This window comes from Embiotoca jacksoni, unplaced genomic scaffold (assembly GCF_022577435.1).
Source record: "Embiotoca jacksoni isolate LCO1_2020_lvr unplaced genomic scaffold, fEmbJac1.0.p SCAF_20, whole genome shotgun sequence".
Taxonomy (NCBI): domain Eukaryota; kingdom Metazoa; phylum Chordata; class Actinopteri; family Embiotocidae; genus Embiotoca; species Embiotoca jacksoni.
Window position 1 is genome coordinate 6,731,720 of NW_027185341.1, and position 17,471 is coordinate 6,749,190.

At 42.1% G+C, this 17,471-nt stretch overlaps 2 protein-coding genes across 11 annotated transcripts in view; one reads left to right on the forward strand and one right to left on the reverse strand.

The window, feature by feature from the left end:
• The window catches only part of grid2ipb (glutamate receptor, ionotropic, delta 2 (Grid2) interacting protein, b), a 39,064-nt gene extending 24,568 nt beyond the window's left edge, over window positions 1–14,496 (forward strand). For 2 of the 7 annotated variants that reach the window (XM_069155993.1, XM_069155994.1), the window contains 13 exons: window positions 397–698; window positions 1,952–1,996; window positions 2,472–3,236; window positions 3,790–3,942; window positions 4,315–4,402; window positions 4,904–4,993; window positions 6,416–6,612; window positions 6,706–6,861; window positions 6,964–7,050; window positions 7,141–7,270; window positions 7,620–7,738; window positions 8,848–9,012; window positions 9,221–14,496. In XM_069155993.1, coding sequence (XP_069012094.1) covers window positions 397–698; window positions 1,952–1,996; window positions 2,472–3,236; window positions 3,790–3,942; window positions 4,315–4,402; window positions 4,904–4,993; window positions 6,416–6,612; window positions 6,706–6,861; window positions 6,964–7,050; window positions 7,141–7,270; window positions 7,620–7,738; window positions 8,848–9,012; window positions 9,221–9,292 — 2,369 coding nt within the window. In that variant the 3' untranslated portion in view covers window positions 9,293–14,496. The remainder of the gene's footprint in view (window positions 1–396; window positions 699–1,951; window positions 1,997–2,471; window positions 3,237–3,789; window positions 3,943–4,314; window positions 4,403–4,903; window positions 4,994–6,415; window positions 6,613–6,705; window positions 6,862–6,963; window positions 7,051–7,140; window positions 7,271–7,619; window positions 7,739–8,847; window positions 9,013–9,220) is intronic. The other 5 variants (XM_069155996.1, XM_069155997.1, XM_069155992.1 and 2 more) reach the window with 3 other exon arrangements.
• Window positions 13,018–17,471, reverse strand: part of arhgap17a (Rho GTPase activating protein 17a) — a 32,064-nt gene continuing 27,610 nt past the window's right edge. For 3 of the 4 annotated variants that reach the window (XM_069156000.1, XM_069156002.1, XM_069155999.1), the window contains one exon: window positions 13,018–15,516. In XM_069156000.1, coding sequence (XP_069012101.1) covers window positions 15,344–15,516 — 173 coding nt within the window. In that variant the 3' untranslated portion in view covers window positions 13,018–15,343. The remainder of the gene's footprint in view (window positions 15,517–17,471) is intronic. The other variant, XM_069156001.1, reaches the window with a different exon arrangement.

Genomic DNA, 17,471 nt, shown 5'->3' on the forward strand with positions numbered 1-17,471 from the left:
GTACAGTGATGAAAAACACAATTTTGGACCTTGATGGCACATGACTGATGCCATGTTCACATCGTATCACATTCTCTGTAAACACAAGCTACTACATTGCGTTTATAGTGAACAAAGTGTCATCACAGGCAGCAGATTGTGATGTGATCATGGGACGAGAAGCACTGATTTTTGAATGTGTTAGACCTCATTCAAATCCTACAATCTATGTGCATATAAGCCTGTAGTATATATATATATATATTTTTGTTGTTGCCATGGTTACCTCTCAGAAGACGTGATCCTCGAGGTGGAAACGTGAGCAAGAATGTCACAGATCATTTCTAGAGGGAGTTAGTGGTATAATGAAAGCCAAGTTATGCAGTTAAAATATACCTTTGATGTCCTCCTCTGTAGGTAACCGTAAATCCGGCCTGTCGCTGTCCTGGAAGGAGCCTCTCCCCACTCCCGTGTACGAGATCCACCACCAGAGCAGCGTGGACTCCAACCCCTACGTCAGCCTGGAGAGCCCCCCCGCCTCCCCTCAACCCTCGGACAGCGGTCCCAACACGCTGACTCGCCGCAAGAAGCTGTTCACCTTCTCCCGGCCGCCTCGCAGCCGCGACACGGACAAGTTCCTGGACGCGCTGAGCGAGCAGCTGGGCCACCGGGTCAAGCTGGTGGATGACTTCGTACCCGGGGAGAACGACTATGAGGAGGTAAGGGGAAAAAAATTAAGCAAATGAATTGCTTTTATATTAAAGCTTTTTGAGGTAACTCAGAATAACAGTAGTGTAGAATGCATGTTTTTATATTTCTTTATGTCTTAGGATTTATGAGAGAGACTTTCAGTTATTCCATCACTGAACTGCCGACTGTGAGGGTCAGATGGAAACTACCAGTGTTTTAGCTTTTCTCTGAGCTCTTTGGGGAAATGTCGGCACACGACCTGTCACCCTCTATACAGAATAATGGGATCATAGTTTTGCTTTCTGTTACAGAGAAAAAGGGACAATTGAGGGACAAGTTGTGCTGTTTGTGGCTGCACCACCGATCAAGATAGATTTCATTTGTGGCTTATAAAAGGGTGAAAACTAAAAAAAATGATGAATCCAAAAGAACTGACTGATGGCTTCTTTAGCTTCTAGGTGTTTAAAACGCCTTGTTTTCAGTAGGAACGGAATCAATTGAATAGCAAAATATGAGAAAAGTATGTTCACATTAACACATTTAAGGTGTCATATACCTGCTTGTCCCTGCATTCCTCTCCAGGCCTTGGGTAACTTTTGCAATTGTCAAACCTCTATAGTTTTATAGACTTATCAAAGTCTGTGATGAAATGAATTTTTGGGCCTTTAGCAGTAAGACTGAGTGGTGATGCTGTTTTCAGCTCTCATAATCCCTCCATGCATCAAACTCTTGCCGATTCTGGTTCAGTGGGAGGAATAACTGCAATCTGTGCACACAGTTTATGTGTCTGGTATCAAGGGGAAAGAATAATGTAGATATTGATTATATTAAATCTAAAGCTGCTAGAATCATATCATATTTAAATACAAATAAGTCATTTTTAAATTAGTTGTAATATCCTAGTGTAATTTCTATGAACAATCATGACTCACTGCCACAAACTTAAAATGTTGAAATATGTCATAGTGTAAAATAAAAGATGCACTGTAGAAGCCAGCAGAGACTGCAGGGGTCTTGTTTGTTCATAGTAATTATACTAACATGATAGTAACAGTAGCACCAGCTGAAGTGTTATATGTATATATAGCATCATTAAGAGACGACCTGTGGGTTGTGCATTTGCTTACTAATAAATAATTAATGCTGTAAATATTAATAAATCATAAGCAAATTCACATCTGCAGAATTCACATCTGCAGAATTAATTACGTTGTAGTGTTGCATGTTTACATTAGAGCGGCTCTAATGTACGCTACAATGAACACTTGTGTCACATGAACAGATATATCACGGTGGTTGTCATGGTTTCAGAAGAAGAGGTGTGGCTGTAAGTAAAACATGATACTCAGTTATACAGTAGAGTCTAAAAACATCTGCCTGTTTCTGGATAGAAATCTAAGAATATATTAAAGTGCTGGCTGATGTTGAAGCATGAAACTTTGTAGCTGCGTTTTTTTTGTTTGTTTGTTTTTTGTAGTTTACAGTAAACACATTATTACATTACATTTCTTGTGTTTAATAAATAAATGGGCTGGAGCACTGTAGACAATTTAATGCAATTATTTTGTTGTATTTATGTTGTACTAAATATAGCGTTTTCATTGTAAACATAAGCAGGCAGCAGAGTAAGTTTCTGTTTCTAGATATCCAATAATGCAAGCAGCAAAAAGTAAGCACCTAAAAATGACCAATACCTGAGAATCAGCTCGATGAGTATAGCACTGATAGCGGTGTATTATTAGAGTGTGTGGAGGTGAACACTGAGGTCATCAGGTCTGATGGTGCCCCTCTCCTCCCTCCAGATGAGTTTCCACGAGGACCAGGACTTTGGCTTCATTACTCGGCGGCTCAGCAGCGGCAGCAGCGAGGATCACAGCAGCAGCGACGAGGCCTCCTCTCCCTCCTACTCCTCTGCATCAGAACCAATCCCACCACCTCCCACCCAGAGCCCACCGCCTCCCCCGCCCTTCCAGGCTTTGATCCCCCCGCCGGTCCAGTTCACCGACCCCCTCCCACCCGTCCGCTTCTCTCCGGAGCACGTCCCTCGCAGCCGGATGCCCTTCCATCCCCACCACCCCATCATCCCCCCTCCTCCGCCTCCTCCGAGGACCCTCCTGTCCAGTCGCTCTCCTATGCACAAGGTGCTCCCCACCCGAGAGGAGGCGGAGAAAACTTACCAGCGCTTCCAGACCACCTCCAGCCGCCTGTCGCACGTCCACACCAGCAGCCTGGGCTCCACCACCCTGCGCGCCGCCCAGCCGTCTCGCCCCTGCTACCTGCCCCGACAGCTCAGCCAGCCCCAGCCCATCTGCCAGCCCTCCCCCCAGCCCTCCCCTCAGCTGCTGAGGCCGAGTCAGCTCGTCCTGCACAGGCACCACCAGCTCCACCACCAACACAGCTACCAGGGCCCGCTGCCGCTGTCCCTCGAGGACCACGGCCCGTCCCAGTGTCCGAGCCAGGGCCCCGCGGGCTCCCCGCTGCTCTCCCAGTCCGCCGCCTCTCACTGCACCCTCCCCGGTCACACTAAGACCTACGAAAGCACACGGCAGGAACACCAGTCACAACAGGTAACACCTGCATTCACACTAGGTTTTTTTTTAAATCTTTTGTTTGTTTGCGTGACACAAACGTAAGTATCAGCCAGAACAGAAAATATCCCTTCAGCAGTAGCAGAGCAAAGACCACCTAGCAACAGAGGTGTCACATAAAAATAACAAGAACTGTATCATACAAACTAGCACCTTACAGTTCTGGTGCTTGGCATGCAAACGGGAAACCTTGATGGTGGACGAACAGAAACCATTCAGCTCACCCAGTCTGTGACTCATTCCAAGAGCAAATAAAAACACAGTTAAAGAAATTGTGCCAGAAAAAGAAGGTCAATTTCAATCAACATCTGCCTCAACATCAGGATTCACTTCTGTTGGGATCTCACATTAGACATAAATGTTCTTAATTATTTTGTTAGCTGCAACTGATGGAGTGCCTACGAGCAGCTCATGAGTTCTTCCCCCTGAGATCCAAACACCAGACTCGCTGAGTGAGCTGTGAACTGTTGTATTTGTACTGTACAAGAACACTGTGTCTTAAGTGTAAATTACGTGTTTTTGCATCTCCAAGGCTCCACCCCCTCCTCCTCCACCCTTACCACCACCCTGTGACCCGCCTCCGCTGCCCAAGTCGGGCCCGCAGGCCTCCGACGCCAACCACATGAGCGTAAAGAGGCTGCGCTGGGAGCAGGTGGAGAACTCTGAGGGAACGATCTGGGGTCAGGTGAGCGGTGATCTCTCTCCTCTCTTTCTTCACCTTGTGGTTCAGCGCTTTATATGAATATACAACCCTGTGAATGTTCTCACTTCGGCTGTGACTTTTCTCACTCCTCCTACGTCTCTCCTCCCATATTTGGAAAGACCTCCTTATGTGTGATCCGATGAGTCACGGCAGCGTCGAAGGAACAATCTGGCTTTTGTAAATACAATCCGTGCCAGATTTGATCTGTTCAGCTGTCGACATGTCAGACTTTCTGATCCCCACTTCAAACCCTATCAGTCTGTATATAAATGATTTTTAGAAAAGCCATTTCTACGTCACAAAAGCTTGCCTGTGCCTTCGGAGAGTACAGAGTGTGTCCTTGTGTGCGTTTAGCTCGGAGAGGACTCAGACTACGACAAGCTGACCGACATGGTGAAGTACTTAGACCTTGACTTGCACTTTGGGACTCAACGCAGATCCAGTGAGTAATTATGTAACTCTGGTTGCCCATTTTTTGTATGTCATTATCAATAGCATATCATATCTTTATGTATATCATGCTCAACATCATATTTATCTGTTTTAGGTGGAATTATAAGTCTAAAATGATATGTTTACAATGATTTGAATACACGTGTCCGTCTATTGACATCACCTGTTTTGTTTGTACCTTCGCAGTTATGATGTTATCCATGTCCTGCTTCGAAGCTGCTCCACTCACCTGCACTTCATTCTCCATAAGGCACCATATGTCCCTCTTCTTTTCTGTCTTCACATAGTTCAGTAATAACACTGATCTGCCAGAGAAAAAGCACATCTTCCTGTTATTTATTGGAGATAAGTGGCAGTAGAGGGGGCAGTTTGGCCTCTGATGGCAGAGCTGTGTTATTAACCCGTCAACCTGTCGCATGCAGGCTGAGTTTGTGTGTTGACCCCCGGTGCCTGGAGGACACATCCTTACACTGTTGTTAAAAATTACCAGTCTCTCCTCCAGAGCCAGCCTTCCTGCCAGAGAACTTTAAAAAGAAAGACGTGGTGGAGATCCTGTCTCATAAGAAAGCCTACAACGCCTGTGAGTACCACCAAGACGTGACACATCGAGGATCAAGGCTGCGAGATGACAGTAAACAATACCAGTTACAGTATTTTGTACTGGATCGGGTTTATTTTTCACAACAGAGATTAAATTCCAGGCCGAATGTTTAGATCAGTAAAATTAAGCCCAAAGTGCTATTCTTAAATTCAAAGGGTTAAACACTGAGGGCCAAATATACATTTAGAAAATGTGTCTCTCGTGAATTTGGTGCCACAATCTACAAGTTTCTATCTCCTAGTAAGTAAGGAGACACGTCTCAAAAAACATAACCAAAACCAAACGTCCATTGCATCATTGAGGATATATGATTATATGAATGTATACAACATAGATCCCCTGAAGTTCTGAAAGATCTTATTTATAGCCACACAAATTAGACAAGATATTAGATCCACATTGTTGATAAAAACCTCATAACACCAAGACAAATAGAAGAAATGAAAATAATCACAAAGATTTTCTCTCAAAGATTTGATGCCATTTAGACAGTTATGCTTAAAGAATGCAAATTATCACCACCAGGTGACTGCAGCTTTGAAGTCATGAACTGATATTGAAAAAGAACCAGAAGAGCTGAATGAGGTTGAACAGGTTTATTTTTAGCCTGATAACAGCAAGTCAACCTGGTTTAGTACATTTGAAGAACAGGGACGGGATCAGAGACTTAATAAACAAACCTAACAGAAATAAAACAGTAAGTGGTATACTGTTAAAATATAGGGACTAATATGTTAATTTAACAGTGATAAAGACCATCAATGGTGGAATCATTATGACTGTTAGACAGTTTGTAAAATCTTTGAGGAAATAACCGCTGTCTGTTTAATACCACTTACATATGTGCTGCATGGTGGTGTTGTTTTCATTTTGTCTGGTATGTGAGATTTCAAGCACAAGTGCTCTTTATGTTAATGAAACAGTTTTGTTTAAATGTACTGATGTACTGAAATGCTCATTTTAAACAACACATTGTTTACAACATGGCTGCTTGAATCATTACTCTAAGAGACACACAGGGAAAGAGTGAATCGGTTAAAAAACAGGAAATTGAAATTCTCCTTATACAATTACAAATCTGCCTGCAGAGCAGCTGATCATATGGCCGACAAATCACATAAAACAGCAAACTCGTGTATTCATCCTGCAGTTATGACACCAATATTACATTTTTTTTTTTACAATTGTGGATTTCATAACCAGACATTACAGAAACATGGTAAGAAATATGAAGAAAAGAGAGGGAGAAAGAGCCGACGCAGGCAGATGACCAGTTTGTCAGCAGTGATATTCTTTGTAATGTGAAACCAGACCTGAATCCTCCTCATCTTGCTCCTTCTCCCCACCTCTTCCTCCTCCTCCTCCTCCTCCTCCTCCTCCTCCTCCTCCTCCTCCCTGCAGCCATCCTCATCGCCCATCTGAAGCTGTCTCCCGCCGAGCTCCGTCAGGTCTTGATGAACATGACCACGGACAGGCTGGAGCCGGCCCACATCAAGCAGCTGCTGCTCTACGCCCCCGACGACGACGAGGTCAAACAGTACGAGCAGTTCGATCAGGATCCGGCCAAACTGAGCGAGCCAGACCAGTTCATCTTCCAGGTAGTCACAGGAAAAGAAAAAAAACAAAAAAACATCAGAGTTTAAAAAAGTAAGAGGGAATGGAAGGATTTGCATTCATTTTGAATGTTCCAGATGCTGATGGTGCCCGAGTACAAGACTCGTCTGCGGAGCCTCCACTTCAAGACGACTCTGCAGGAGAGGACGGAGGAGATGAAGGTGGCGTTCGATTACATCTACAAGGCTTCAGTGGAGCTGAGGAGCAGCAAGAAACTGGCCAAAATCTTGGAGGTAAAAATGAACTGCAGGCGAAACAACTGTGAAGCCATCAGTGAAGGTGTTAACTGGCAATATTAAGCACTTTTTTTTTCTTTTTTTTTTTTTTGCCAACAGTTTGTTCTCGCGATGGGAAATTACCTGAACAACGGGCAGCCTAAGAGCCACAGGACCACCAGTTTTAAGATCAACTTCCTAACCGAGGTACAACATGAACACTTGAGCTTCAACCATGTTGTGTTGATCTCGAGTTTGGTCTCCAGGCCTTTCATTGGTTTCCTCCTTCTCTTGCAGCTGAGCACGACCAAAACAGTCGACGGGAAATCCACCTTTCTCCACATCCTGGCCAAGTCTCTGTGCCAACACTTCCCTGAGCTGCAAAACTTTTCCAGAGACCTGACAACAGTGCCCCTGGCAGCTAAAGGTGTGACGGCGTCACCGCAGCAGGGCTCCTAAACTCTGCTTTCCTTTGAGAGAAACATTTAGTGGCTGAAGTGGTTGGATCCTGTGAGAAGCTAAATGTTTGTACAGAGTACACACAATGTGCTGCTGTCACTGCAGGTCAAAACCTCATGTAGATTTATGACATGTTTGTTCAAAAGGCACAAGGCAGTGGTTTGAAATATTTTAATCTGACACTTAAAACTGCCGGTTGTTAAGTCCGATTTGCACATTTCCGTGAAGCTGCTTTTAAATCAATCGATCATGTGTATGTTCAATAACTGCTACTGTTTTGGTAATTAACCGCTCGTATTTCCGTGTAACTTGTTCAGTGCACCAGAGGGTCATCACGACAGAGCTGAATGACCTTCACAACACTATCAAGGACATCAGGGCGGCCTGTCAGAAGATCCCACCCACCTCGGAGGACCACTTCGCTTCCGTCATGAGCGTACGCTGACAGCTTTACATACGCTAACTGTAAAAAAAAAACAAAAAAAAACAAAAAAAAAGTGGGGGTTTTGTAAGCTGCAACTTTTTTTTCATGGAAGCAACCAATTGCTGACAATTTGTGTAATTAAATACAACCAGCAACCGGTTAGCTGACCTCAGTATTAAGACTGAAAAAAGCGGGACACCGTTGGGCCTCGCTTTGTCTGAACACAGCTTAAATTGTTTGTTTATTTTGTGCAACAAAACAAATTGTATAAAAACAACAATAGTGCAGCACATAACACATCATAAACACCTGTAGTAATGTGTAGCTTTTACTTTATGGTTTTTGTACGGATGAAACAAACATGTCCAGCTAACCGCTAAGCTGTCTCGTAGCTTCAGCTTCAGACTCAACAGAAAGTTATGAGAGCAGAACAAAAAAAAAAATCTTCTTATTGAGTTCTTGGTAAGAAAGCAAATATGAGTATTTCCCAAAATGTCAAACTATTGCTTGCTTTGGTATGTTTTGAACATTTTCATAAGGAACATAAGGAAAAGGATTAAAAACTTGTATGTTATCAAGTTGGAAACGCCTCTGAAACAAGCCTACAGAACTCTTAAGCAAAGAAACGCCTTTTTTTTTTTAATATATATTACTCGAGTTGTTACCGTGCATATCTGATCTCGGACTTGTAAAGCAATACGCGCTTTTTTTTTTTTCTTTTTTTTTTACATCATAGCTCGTTAGTGCGCTCCTCAGAAATGTAATACATTTCCAAAAGTTTAGTGACTCAATAGAGACAGATTTTAAAAAGTATTGGAACAAACAGAGGTTGATCAATTTTGACTTTTAGTCCCAAATATGGGACAAGCTCCAAAAATTGATGGACACTACATTTCCCATAATGCTCTGAAAATGCGCAGATCTTTCACACTTTGCTCCCTCTTCTTCTAAAACAGACACAGCCTTCAAGCCTAGGCCGAGATAACCGCGACGACATCATGGTGACATCAGCAGCTTCTCCGGCGCCTCAGAGGGCATTATGTATTTTCCCGTTTGCCCGCGCTCAGTTCCTCATGACGAACGAACCGACTCTTGACGTTTGACCTCTTTCGCGCCCACAGAGTTTTCTGGAGAACAGCCACCCTGCGATCCAGTCCCTGGAGTCTCTGCAGACCCGAGCGATGGAAGAGTTCTCCAAGGTGGCCTCCTTCTTCGGAGAGGACAGCAAGTCCACCTGCACGGAGAGCTTCTTCGGCATCTTTTCACAGTTCATGTCCAAGTTTGAGGTGAGCTAATTACCCCGCCGAAGTACTGAGCTGGGGCTCTCGCACAGACAACTGCCTGCAGCTACGAAGTCATTAGGCTGCAAAGTGCTGCTGTCTATGGGATAAATAAATGTGCTCTAAATCTAAAGATAATGTGATAAATTGAGTATAAATCAGATGACACTCTGGGTTCTTTCTTTTCTTTTTTTCTTTTTTTTTTATCTTCCAGAGAGCTCTCAGCGAGACCCAGACTCCAGAAAACCCTCGAAGCCCCCGACTGTCTTCCCCTCATGCCTGGTAGAAAAAAAGAAAAGCCTGGCAGGTGTCGGACCGAACCGACTCCGTTTTCACTCTGCTCTCCACAACCGAAGTGCCAAGATCACACACACAGAGACACTCAAGCCAACCGGGAACAGAGACCATGTCGTCATCTATAGCAAACAAAATGGAAATAGGCTGTATCTACGTGTAGATAATCACCACAATTATCGAGGGCTGTTATTTCAGGTGCTGGGCAGAGCAGGAACATTCAGGTGTCCACAGGTCAACAAGAACTCGCCGCACACTGAATACTCCCGCCGCTGTTGACGTTATTTACTCCTCCTTCTAAATCACATTAGTGGGGAGATCATAAAAGAAACACTCAAGAGGCCATCCACGTACATTTGATTCATGTTGAAGCTGCATTTAAGGGAGATTTAAGCAATGACAACAACTGGTCTATTTGGGTATTTACAGATTACCTGCTACGTTTATTATATGACTATATAAAGTTTATATTTTCTATCAGATCATATTTGAAAATTGTAAAGATTAAGTGTAGATTTAGACTGGCGACAGTTAAGTGTAGTTCAGCTAGCGTGTACGGGGTGTTTGATGGCGCACTCGCTGCCTCCCGTACAGGAGGATTTGTTTTAAACAAAAAAAACAAAAAAGTAGATCGTGGAGTTGTTGTTTTTTTTTCAAACATCATGTGTCCCCATTGCTGATCTGGACTTCATTTTCATCTAATTGATCAACCTGTTCTCATCGCAGGGAATTAAATACTGATGTTTTTTTTTTTTCACGGCACGATGCCACTGAGGTTAAGGCACCAAAAACAACGTGGTTTGGTTTAGTAGAAGCCTCGGTTAAGGTTTGGGCTAAAATGAATTCATTTTATGTAAAGAAACATGACATGAGTTAAGTACGTTGCGTTACATAACTAACGTACTGCTACTTAAAAGAAATCTATGTTCACATTTTCTTTATCACGACGTGTCTTTGTTCCGTCCAACCGCCTCCGTATGCAGAGTTTGTCACTCTTTTAACTCCGTCCCCGAAGCTTTTCCTTTGACCCGGGTAGTGACGGTGCCGACGCCAGAGAGCACCTCGGACGTATTTCCCTGACGCAAACAGCTTCGACAAAACGTCAGTATTTGACGCTCTTGGGAATGAGAACGGGCTGAATTTACTGTGAACTTAAAGACATGTGCTCCCTTCCTCCCTTCATACGGGGAGCTGAAGTCAAAGGCATCCACATCCTGCTCTGGTTCTAATTTGCCGATGAAGATCAGCTGATAATTTCTATGGAGACCGAGCAAGGCCGCAAAGATTTTAGTTTTTAAGATAATGATCAAATTCAAATTTATAGCATTGAAAATATTGTGTATTTATACCAGTTCAAATGGCTCGAAGTTAACATCTTTGAAAATTTTTAAGTTTTCAAGTTGCTTATATTCAACTAATCGTTTTCCGTTCGTGGGGCCAAAACAGTGCAGTAGCTCAAATTTGACTTGATTGGCAAAATTCATTCACTAAAATTTTAAATAGATCATTTCTAATTTAAACATGACTTAAGGAAAAAAAAAAAAAAAAAAAAAAAAAGCCTGAATGAAATGGCCTTTATCCTTTTTGGTTATTAATGTTATCTGAATTTGTCAACTCAAAAAAATTAAATTGCAATGATGGGAATTTAAACCAAATCAAAAGGTAATAATACAATATTTCAACATTAGGTGATCTGAATTTTAAAGATCATGTAGTTTAAATCATTTTGACCTCCCAAAATCTTGGTCATAATTAGCCTCCATACAACGGTGACACATTAGCCACTGAGCTGCTGGTGAATCTGTGGGTGGTCACACTGAATTTTGGCTTCAGCTTCACCCATGATGATGTTTATTGAAGCCATTTTCACAGTTTTGCTTTTGTTTCTCAAAACCTCACAAACATGTTGAAATCAGTCCAATCAGGCCACTGAAGCCTCTGAGCAGCAGGTCGCCGCCATTTCAGCCATTCACCATCAGCACTTTGATTCTTCTGCCTCTGAGGACTTAATTAAATCCAAATCCACGTGCAAGTTTGTTTGCTGAACATCGTTCAGAGCACTCGGACCAATATTGCTCCTTTTACATCGCAGCAACACTGACAACATCAGCACATTGAGAGACGTGGCTCATGAATCATCCGTTTCAGAGCGTGTGGGTGAAAGTGAATCTTTTTCAAAAAAAATGTATGTCTTTTGTTTTATTTGGTGTTTTTTTTTGGGGGGGGGGGGCAGTACAGAAAAGATCAAAGCCAGCTTCGATGTGAAAAGACTGAGCTTGTGTGCTTCTGGCAGACACGACAGCCGAAAGGAATAAACGTCAAAAAAACGGGTGCTGGTCGAAAAACATCCTACTGTAAATGGTTATTTCCTGCTTCTCTGGTTGTCACGGTGACGACATGACTCATCTACAGCACAGTGTACCTGCAGCTGTGTTGTATTTATGTCGATGAACTATTGTACGAGATTGTAAATGGACTGTTTTTTTTGCTATGCACTGTTCATCCTTTTTCATTTGTGTTGTATGCTTGTGTGTCCTCCCGAGTCCTGGTTTGTTTTCTTATTCAAGCGCGTCGTCAGGAAATTCCTTTTTTCTCTTATTCTTTACGCACAGCTTTAGTCAGGCTTACGAGGTGGCCGTGATCTCGTAAAAATGCAGACCTAGCTGCTACAAGTGTAGTAACAGTGTTTCTTTGTCCCAGTCAAAATGCATGTTGGTGCAGTTAATGTATTAAGATGTGCAGCTGGTAGCATTTACCCTCCCTGGATATTTAGGTTGGAAATTAAATACCCCTCTGTTGGTCTAGTTAGGTTTATTTATCGGTTCCCCTTTTTTCTTTTTTTTTTTAAACCGTTTTATGTTTTCATGGAAAGTTGTTCCTGTTTTGTGATCATTTTACCTTTTTTTTTTGTTGTTGTTGTTTGCTTTCAAATGAAGGACATGTTTTTGATCTATAAAAATGTCATGCTTGAAAGTAACACTGCCCGACTGCTCTGTGCCTCCAGATGAAAAAAAAAGAAGTAATATTTAGAGATGAGCAATACGGCCCTTAAATACAGTCACAACGTTTTCAGGGTATTTTGGTAGCAAGATTCTAAACGATATGAAAAAAATACCGTCAAATATTTTATTCATTTCAAGAACATTTGGCAACAAAACTCAGGATAAAGGAAACGGTTTGCCTTTCATGATGTTTGTATAATTTAACCAGAGGACATCAGTGTTTAAAGGTACTTCGCGGAGTGATGTTTTTATTAGTGGGAGCTGGTTTTCTTCAACACACTGTACTGTACCTGAATATTTAGACGTGAAAGCTACTGAAGCTGAACTGCTCCAAGACTTTTGTTTTTCCCCATCTAAATTCAATTTAGACCGTTTTAATATAGTTTGACAGGTTGTTACGTTTCCAGCTACGACAGGGTAAACACCAAACTGGGGAGTTTTTCTGTGGTTTCACATAACAAGTGAATAACTGCCTTTATTCACTTCACTGGCATAAGTGGAAAAAGATGATGTCATCCACATCGACTGTACAGTACGCACCAATCAGCCCTTGTTAAACTGTTAACACTGCTGCCAGGGTTCCCGTCAATCAAATGGGAGAAAAGTTTCTCACTAAACGTTTTTTTTGCCTATTCAGTGATGAATTATACAGAAATGGCTCGTTTATTTGACGTTTTCGGGGGCTTTAAAAATGAGAAACACGAGTAGATTTAAATAGTTTCTTCATATACTTTATTTTCTTTGGAAAGGGGGTATAACCAAGCATTCATATTACATGTCTTATCCCATACTTAAGCTCACCAGACAGCATACATACAAAACTATGGAGCTTAAAAATGCAGCATTATCATTTCTAGTTTAATGGCATTTGTTTGTTCTGTAGATGCGCGGGAGGATAAGGCAGCAAGGTACAGGAGCGAGGAGAGAAAAGAGGGGATCATAGCGCTTCGACTGTCTCTGGAAAAAACAAACAACCGCGCCACCCGAGACTTTCTCCATTGGTACCATGTCGGGTCGGTTCTCTGGGAACCAAACTGCATTATATCTGAGGCCCGAATAAAAAAAAAAAGTTTAAAAAAAAAAGCAAAGCATACACAGAAAAAGACAACAAAGCCATTTTTTTGTATCTTTTGACCTGGCAGAGTCCAACACCACATCACTACTGAGATGTCACAGCACTGTGTGTTCTCAGCTCAGTGGGAAAGACAAAACAAAAACCCTTAAACTAGTCTGGCCTGTGCTCAAGTGCAACATCAGCTGGTTCTGCGTCTTTCTGTTCAGGACGACGAGGCTGGTGAACCTTAAATCGCTACATTCACTCACACGCAGCCCGCCGTGTAACGTCCCGGCAAAACAAGAACAACAATAACAACAAAAAAGAAGCTAAGGAACAAAAAAATACTGTGTTCAGGCTGCTACTTCTGCTTTTTAAAAAAAAAAAAAACTCAAAATGCGTTTAAATACCAGACACAATGTCTTCTACCGCAGAGGGTCAAAGCGCCTTCCTCACATCCCTGAAACATAACCTTTGCCAAGACAGCTTCTTGGAAATACTGTAGCACTCGGAGCCAAGTACATCCTCCGTACAGTAAATATATATATAATGCTTATTTCGTGGTCCTTGGGAGGAACCACTAAGGCATGATTTACATTTTAAAGACTGCATTTAATTACGTCCGAGCCACAGGGAATGTGTGTGTGTGTGTGTGTGTGTTTTTTAGATTGGTAAATAAATACAAAAGTGAAGAAGAAAACCACGAGGTTCCCATTACAAAAGAAAAAGGAAAAAAAAAAGAAAAAAAAAAGAGGGTAAATCAAGTGTTTGAGACGACTGGAAACCTGCAGTCAGCAGCTACACTTTTAAGTATTTGTTTTGGTTTGTAATTTACACCCCGCTGCTGTTCCGTAGAAATACATCTTCTTGTTCCGTTTCTTGTTCTAAGGCCATTTTCAACACTTAAAAAAAAAAAAAAAAAAATACAAAACGCCTCACACCAAATTCTAGATAGGAGTCTCATCAGTTCATGTTTTGGCTGCTTGACGCTCTTTATATTCCTGCGACGCAGTCGTCAGCCTCCGGGCCCTCTGCTCCTTGCAGCTGATTGTCTGGAGCTTGTTCTGCAGGGAGTGCAGCATAAAGACGTACGTGTGTGTGTGTGTGTGTGTGTGTGTGTGTGTGTGTGTGTGTGTGTGTGTCAACATAAAGGAAAACTACATCCGGCACCATCGTGGAGGTCAGGAGGACCCTGTCAAGACATAATTGCTACAAACAGCTGGAAATGAGTCAGAAGTCTGAAGTCTGTTACGTATGACGACGTGTCTCGTTTACGATCACCTGCATCGTCATCAAGGCCGCAGACAACTCTTCATACTATTGTTTTGGTCTATTAAATAGTGAAAAGTGCCCGTCACGTGTCGAAGTTGCCTCTTATCCGACCAATCCAAAAACCTGAATATATTCAGTTTACTGGCACAAAACAAAACACAAAATATTCACGTTTAAGAAGCTGTAACAGGTGAAGTTTTGGTGTTTTTTGTTTGTTTTTTTTTTGCTTAAAAATGAACTGACTGATAATGAAAACTCGCGCCTATGTTACTCATTGATCTATTCGTTGACTTTCAGCGCTAGTTAAGACATCATTTCAAGTTATAAAACATATATAATATAAAGGCAACCTCGACAAAAAAAAAAACGTTGGTTTTTCCAGTTAAAATAAATTGGGGGGGGGGGATGTGTGTGTTTTGCTGCTGTTGTTGTTGTTGTTGTTGACAGAGCCATGACCTCCGCGATGGCGCCCTGAAGACTCTTTACGTCACATTAATGTCCTTCGATAAGGTGGACTGAGGGGAAGCAGAGGTTTTATCTGTTGAGCTGCAGATATGGGCTGCGGAGAAACAAGACGAGACTAAAATGAGGCGTGTGTGTGTGTGTGTGTGTGTGTGTGTGTGTTGATGATGATGATGATGATGATGATGATGACGACGATGATGAGGGGAGGTGTGGTGGGAGTACTGGACCAATGTGAGTCATCGTCTCCTCCTTATAGGACAGTGCTCTCGGTGTCCAGGTCACAGTCTTTGGGATGAGGCAGAGAGGAGGAAGAGGAGGAGGAGGAAGAGGAGGAAGAGGAGGAAGAGGAAGGGGCTGGCTGCTGGTCTACAGCGGGTTCGGGGACCAAAGCTCGACTCAGCCCCTTGAAAGACATCGCCGGATCTGGACGGAGACACGGGACAGAGGACAGATAAGTCACTACGACGAGATACTGACGACTATCATTCATGTGTTTTTAATATAAAGCTGCGACAAAAGTATCTTTAAAAAAAAACAACAACAAAAAACAAAGGAGATATATGAAAAAAATGTTTTTAAAAAACTACAAAAAGATGATCTCAGTTCCTGTTTGTGTTAGTGAGAGACTTCCTATACATTTTCCATGCACACAGACGTTCTCACAAAACATCCCATAAACACCCCAACAAGATAAATACACTACTCATGCCCACATCACATGAACAATGGCCATAATCACAAACATATGCAGCTTCATCCTGCTGTATGAAAACACTTCAAGCTGTTGCCATCCACTCAAACTGGGGAATATTTTCCAGCAGCAAGGAGCGGAGCGGCGACGGGCGCAGTGAGGCCGAGTGAACAGCAGGTGGCGGTGAGCGGCAGTGCAACGAGCAGGTGGAAGCGGATGGAAAATGTGAAAAGTTTGGTTCATGTGAAGTAAAGTGAAACCTTTTGTAATTATTCAGGAACTGGAGCTGGAAATCCCCAACTTGCAACCCAGTGTGTTGCCAGGCAACAGAGGATAAGCTTTGAGTGTGGATGTTACATTTTGATTATGGGCATCAGTGAGGAGGCCGTTCAAAATATAAACATGCACGTCAAGAGTCACACATGCCCGATGGAGGGACACCGGCTTTACAAATAAATAACAGTTTACATGGAGAGAAAATAATACACAACAGCTCACGTTTCAGAAAAGAATAACAAAGTTGACCCAACAATCGACAGGTGTGACATGTGAGCCCGGTATTTACCTTCAGCATGAATCAATGACACCCTCACAGTGGCACCGATCATATTACAGTTCAGTGGGTGCTAATGGAAGTGAATGACTCATGAGAAATGATAGCTCTGATGCTAGACTGTCATATTATCTGCTGTATGGAGTCCTCTAAAGGCCAAAACACCCATTTCTGATATTTAATACTAATCAGGTTTGGTACTGGATGATCAATGGTGGGAGTTTGTAAAGCAGCAGAAAAACAGTTACAAAGAAGGAATGTCAATCAGTCAGCGGGATGAACTAAAGGAGAAGGCAACATATTTTACATTAGTCCACAAAACATTTTAACTAGAAGGCCAAAAATATGGGAAAATAACACAAAAAATGTTGCAAAAATGTTTTTGTGTTTGGTCGAAGTGGACTCATGTGACTCTTTCTTTGTTAGGAAGTACTTAAAAAAGAAAAATGTTTTTCCTCGACTTCCTTGATTTTTTTTTTTGCCAGTCCTTGCAAATTTACTGCAAAAAAGTTTTAGAAAACTTTTCCAGATGGGTTGCAAGTTTGGAGAAAAGCTGCTGAAAAAGAAAGCATTTTTGATCGCCATAATTAAAAAAAAAAAAAAAAAAACCTCAGTAACATTTTGAAGGGACTAAAGAAGCATGTTTCACTGCAGCTCCCGCCTCTCTGAGGAGACGAAAAATGGCGGTGGACCAAAACCTCAGATCTCTGTGAACTAATGAACAACAATTCAAATTATCCATCATGTCTCCTACATGGTTTTAATGTTTCCCCTCTCTGGTTGGATGATTTAAGTCTGTTTCATCACAGAAATGAACTCTAGAAGTCAGAAAAGAGAAGACTTTTCAGAAAATAAATTCCTTGATGGCAGCTGACTAGATTCAGCACCATCAACTGATGCAGACACTGAATATTTGTATAAAAGTAGTGGATGGAAGCGCTCAAACATTTCCCCTTTTGTCCTTTCGTTTATTCAGGGTTTTTTTTTTTTTTCTTATATTTGTTTCCTGCTTGTACGTCAACATATTAATCTGATTTCTTTTTTTCCTTTGTTGAATATGTCGAATTTTGAGTATGAAACATCAGAAATGGGTCCCTCACTAAAGAACCACGGCACACAGGGTGACAGTTGTGC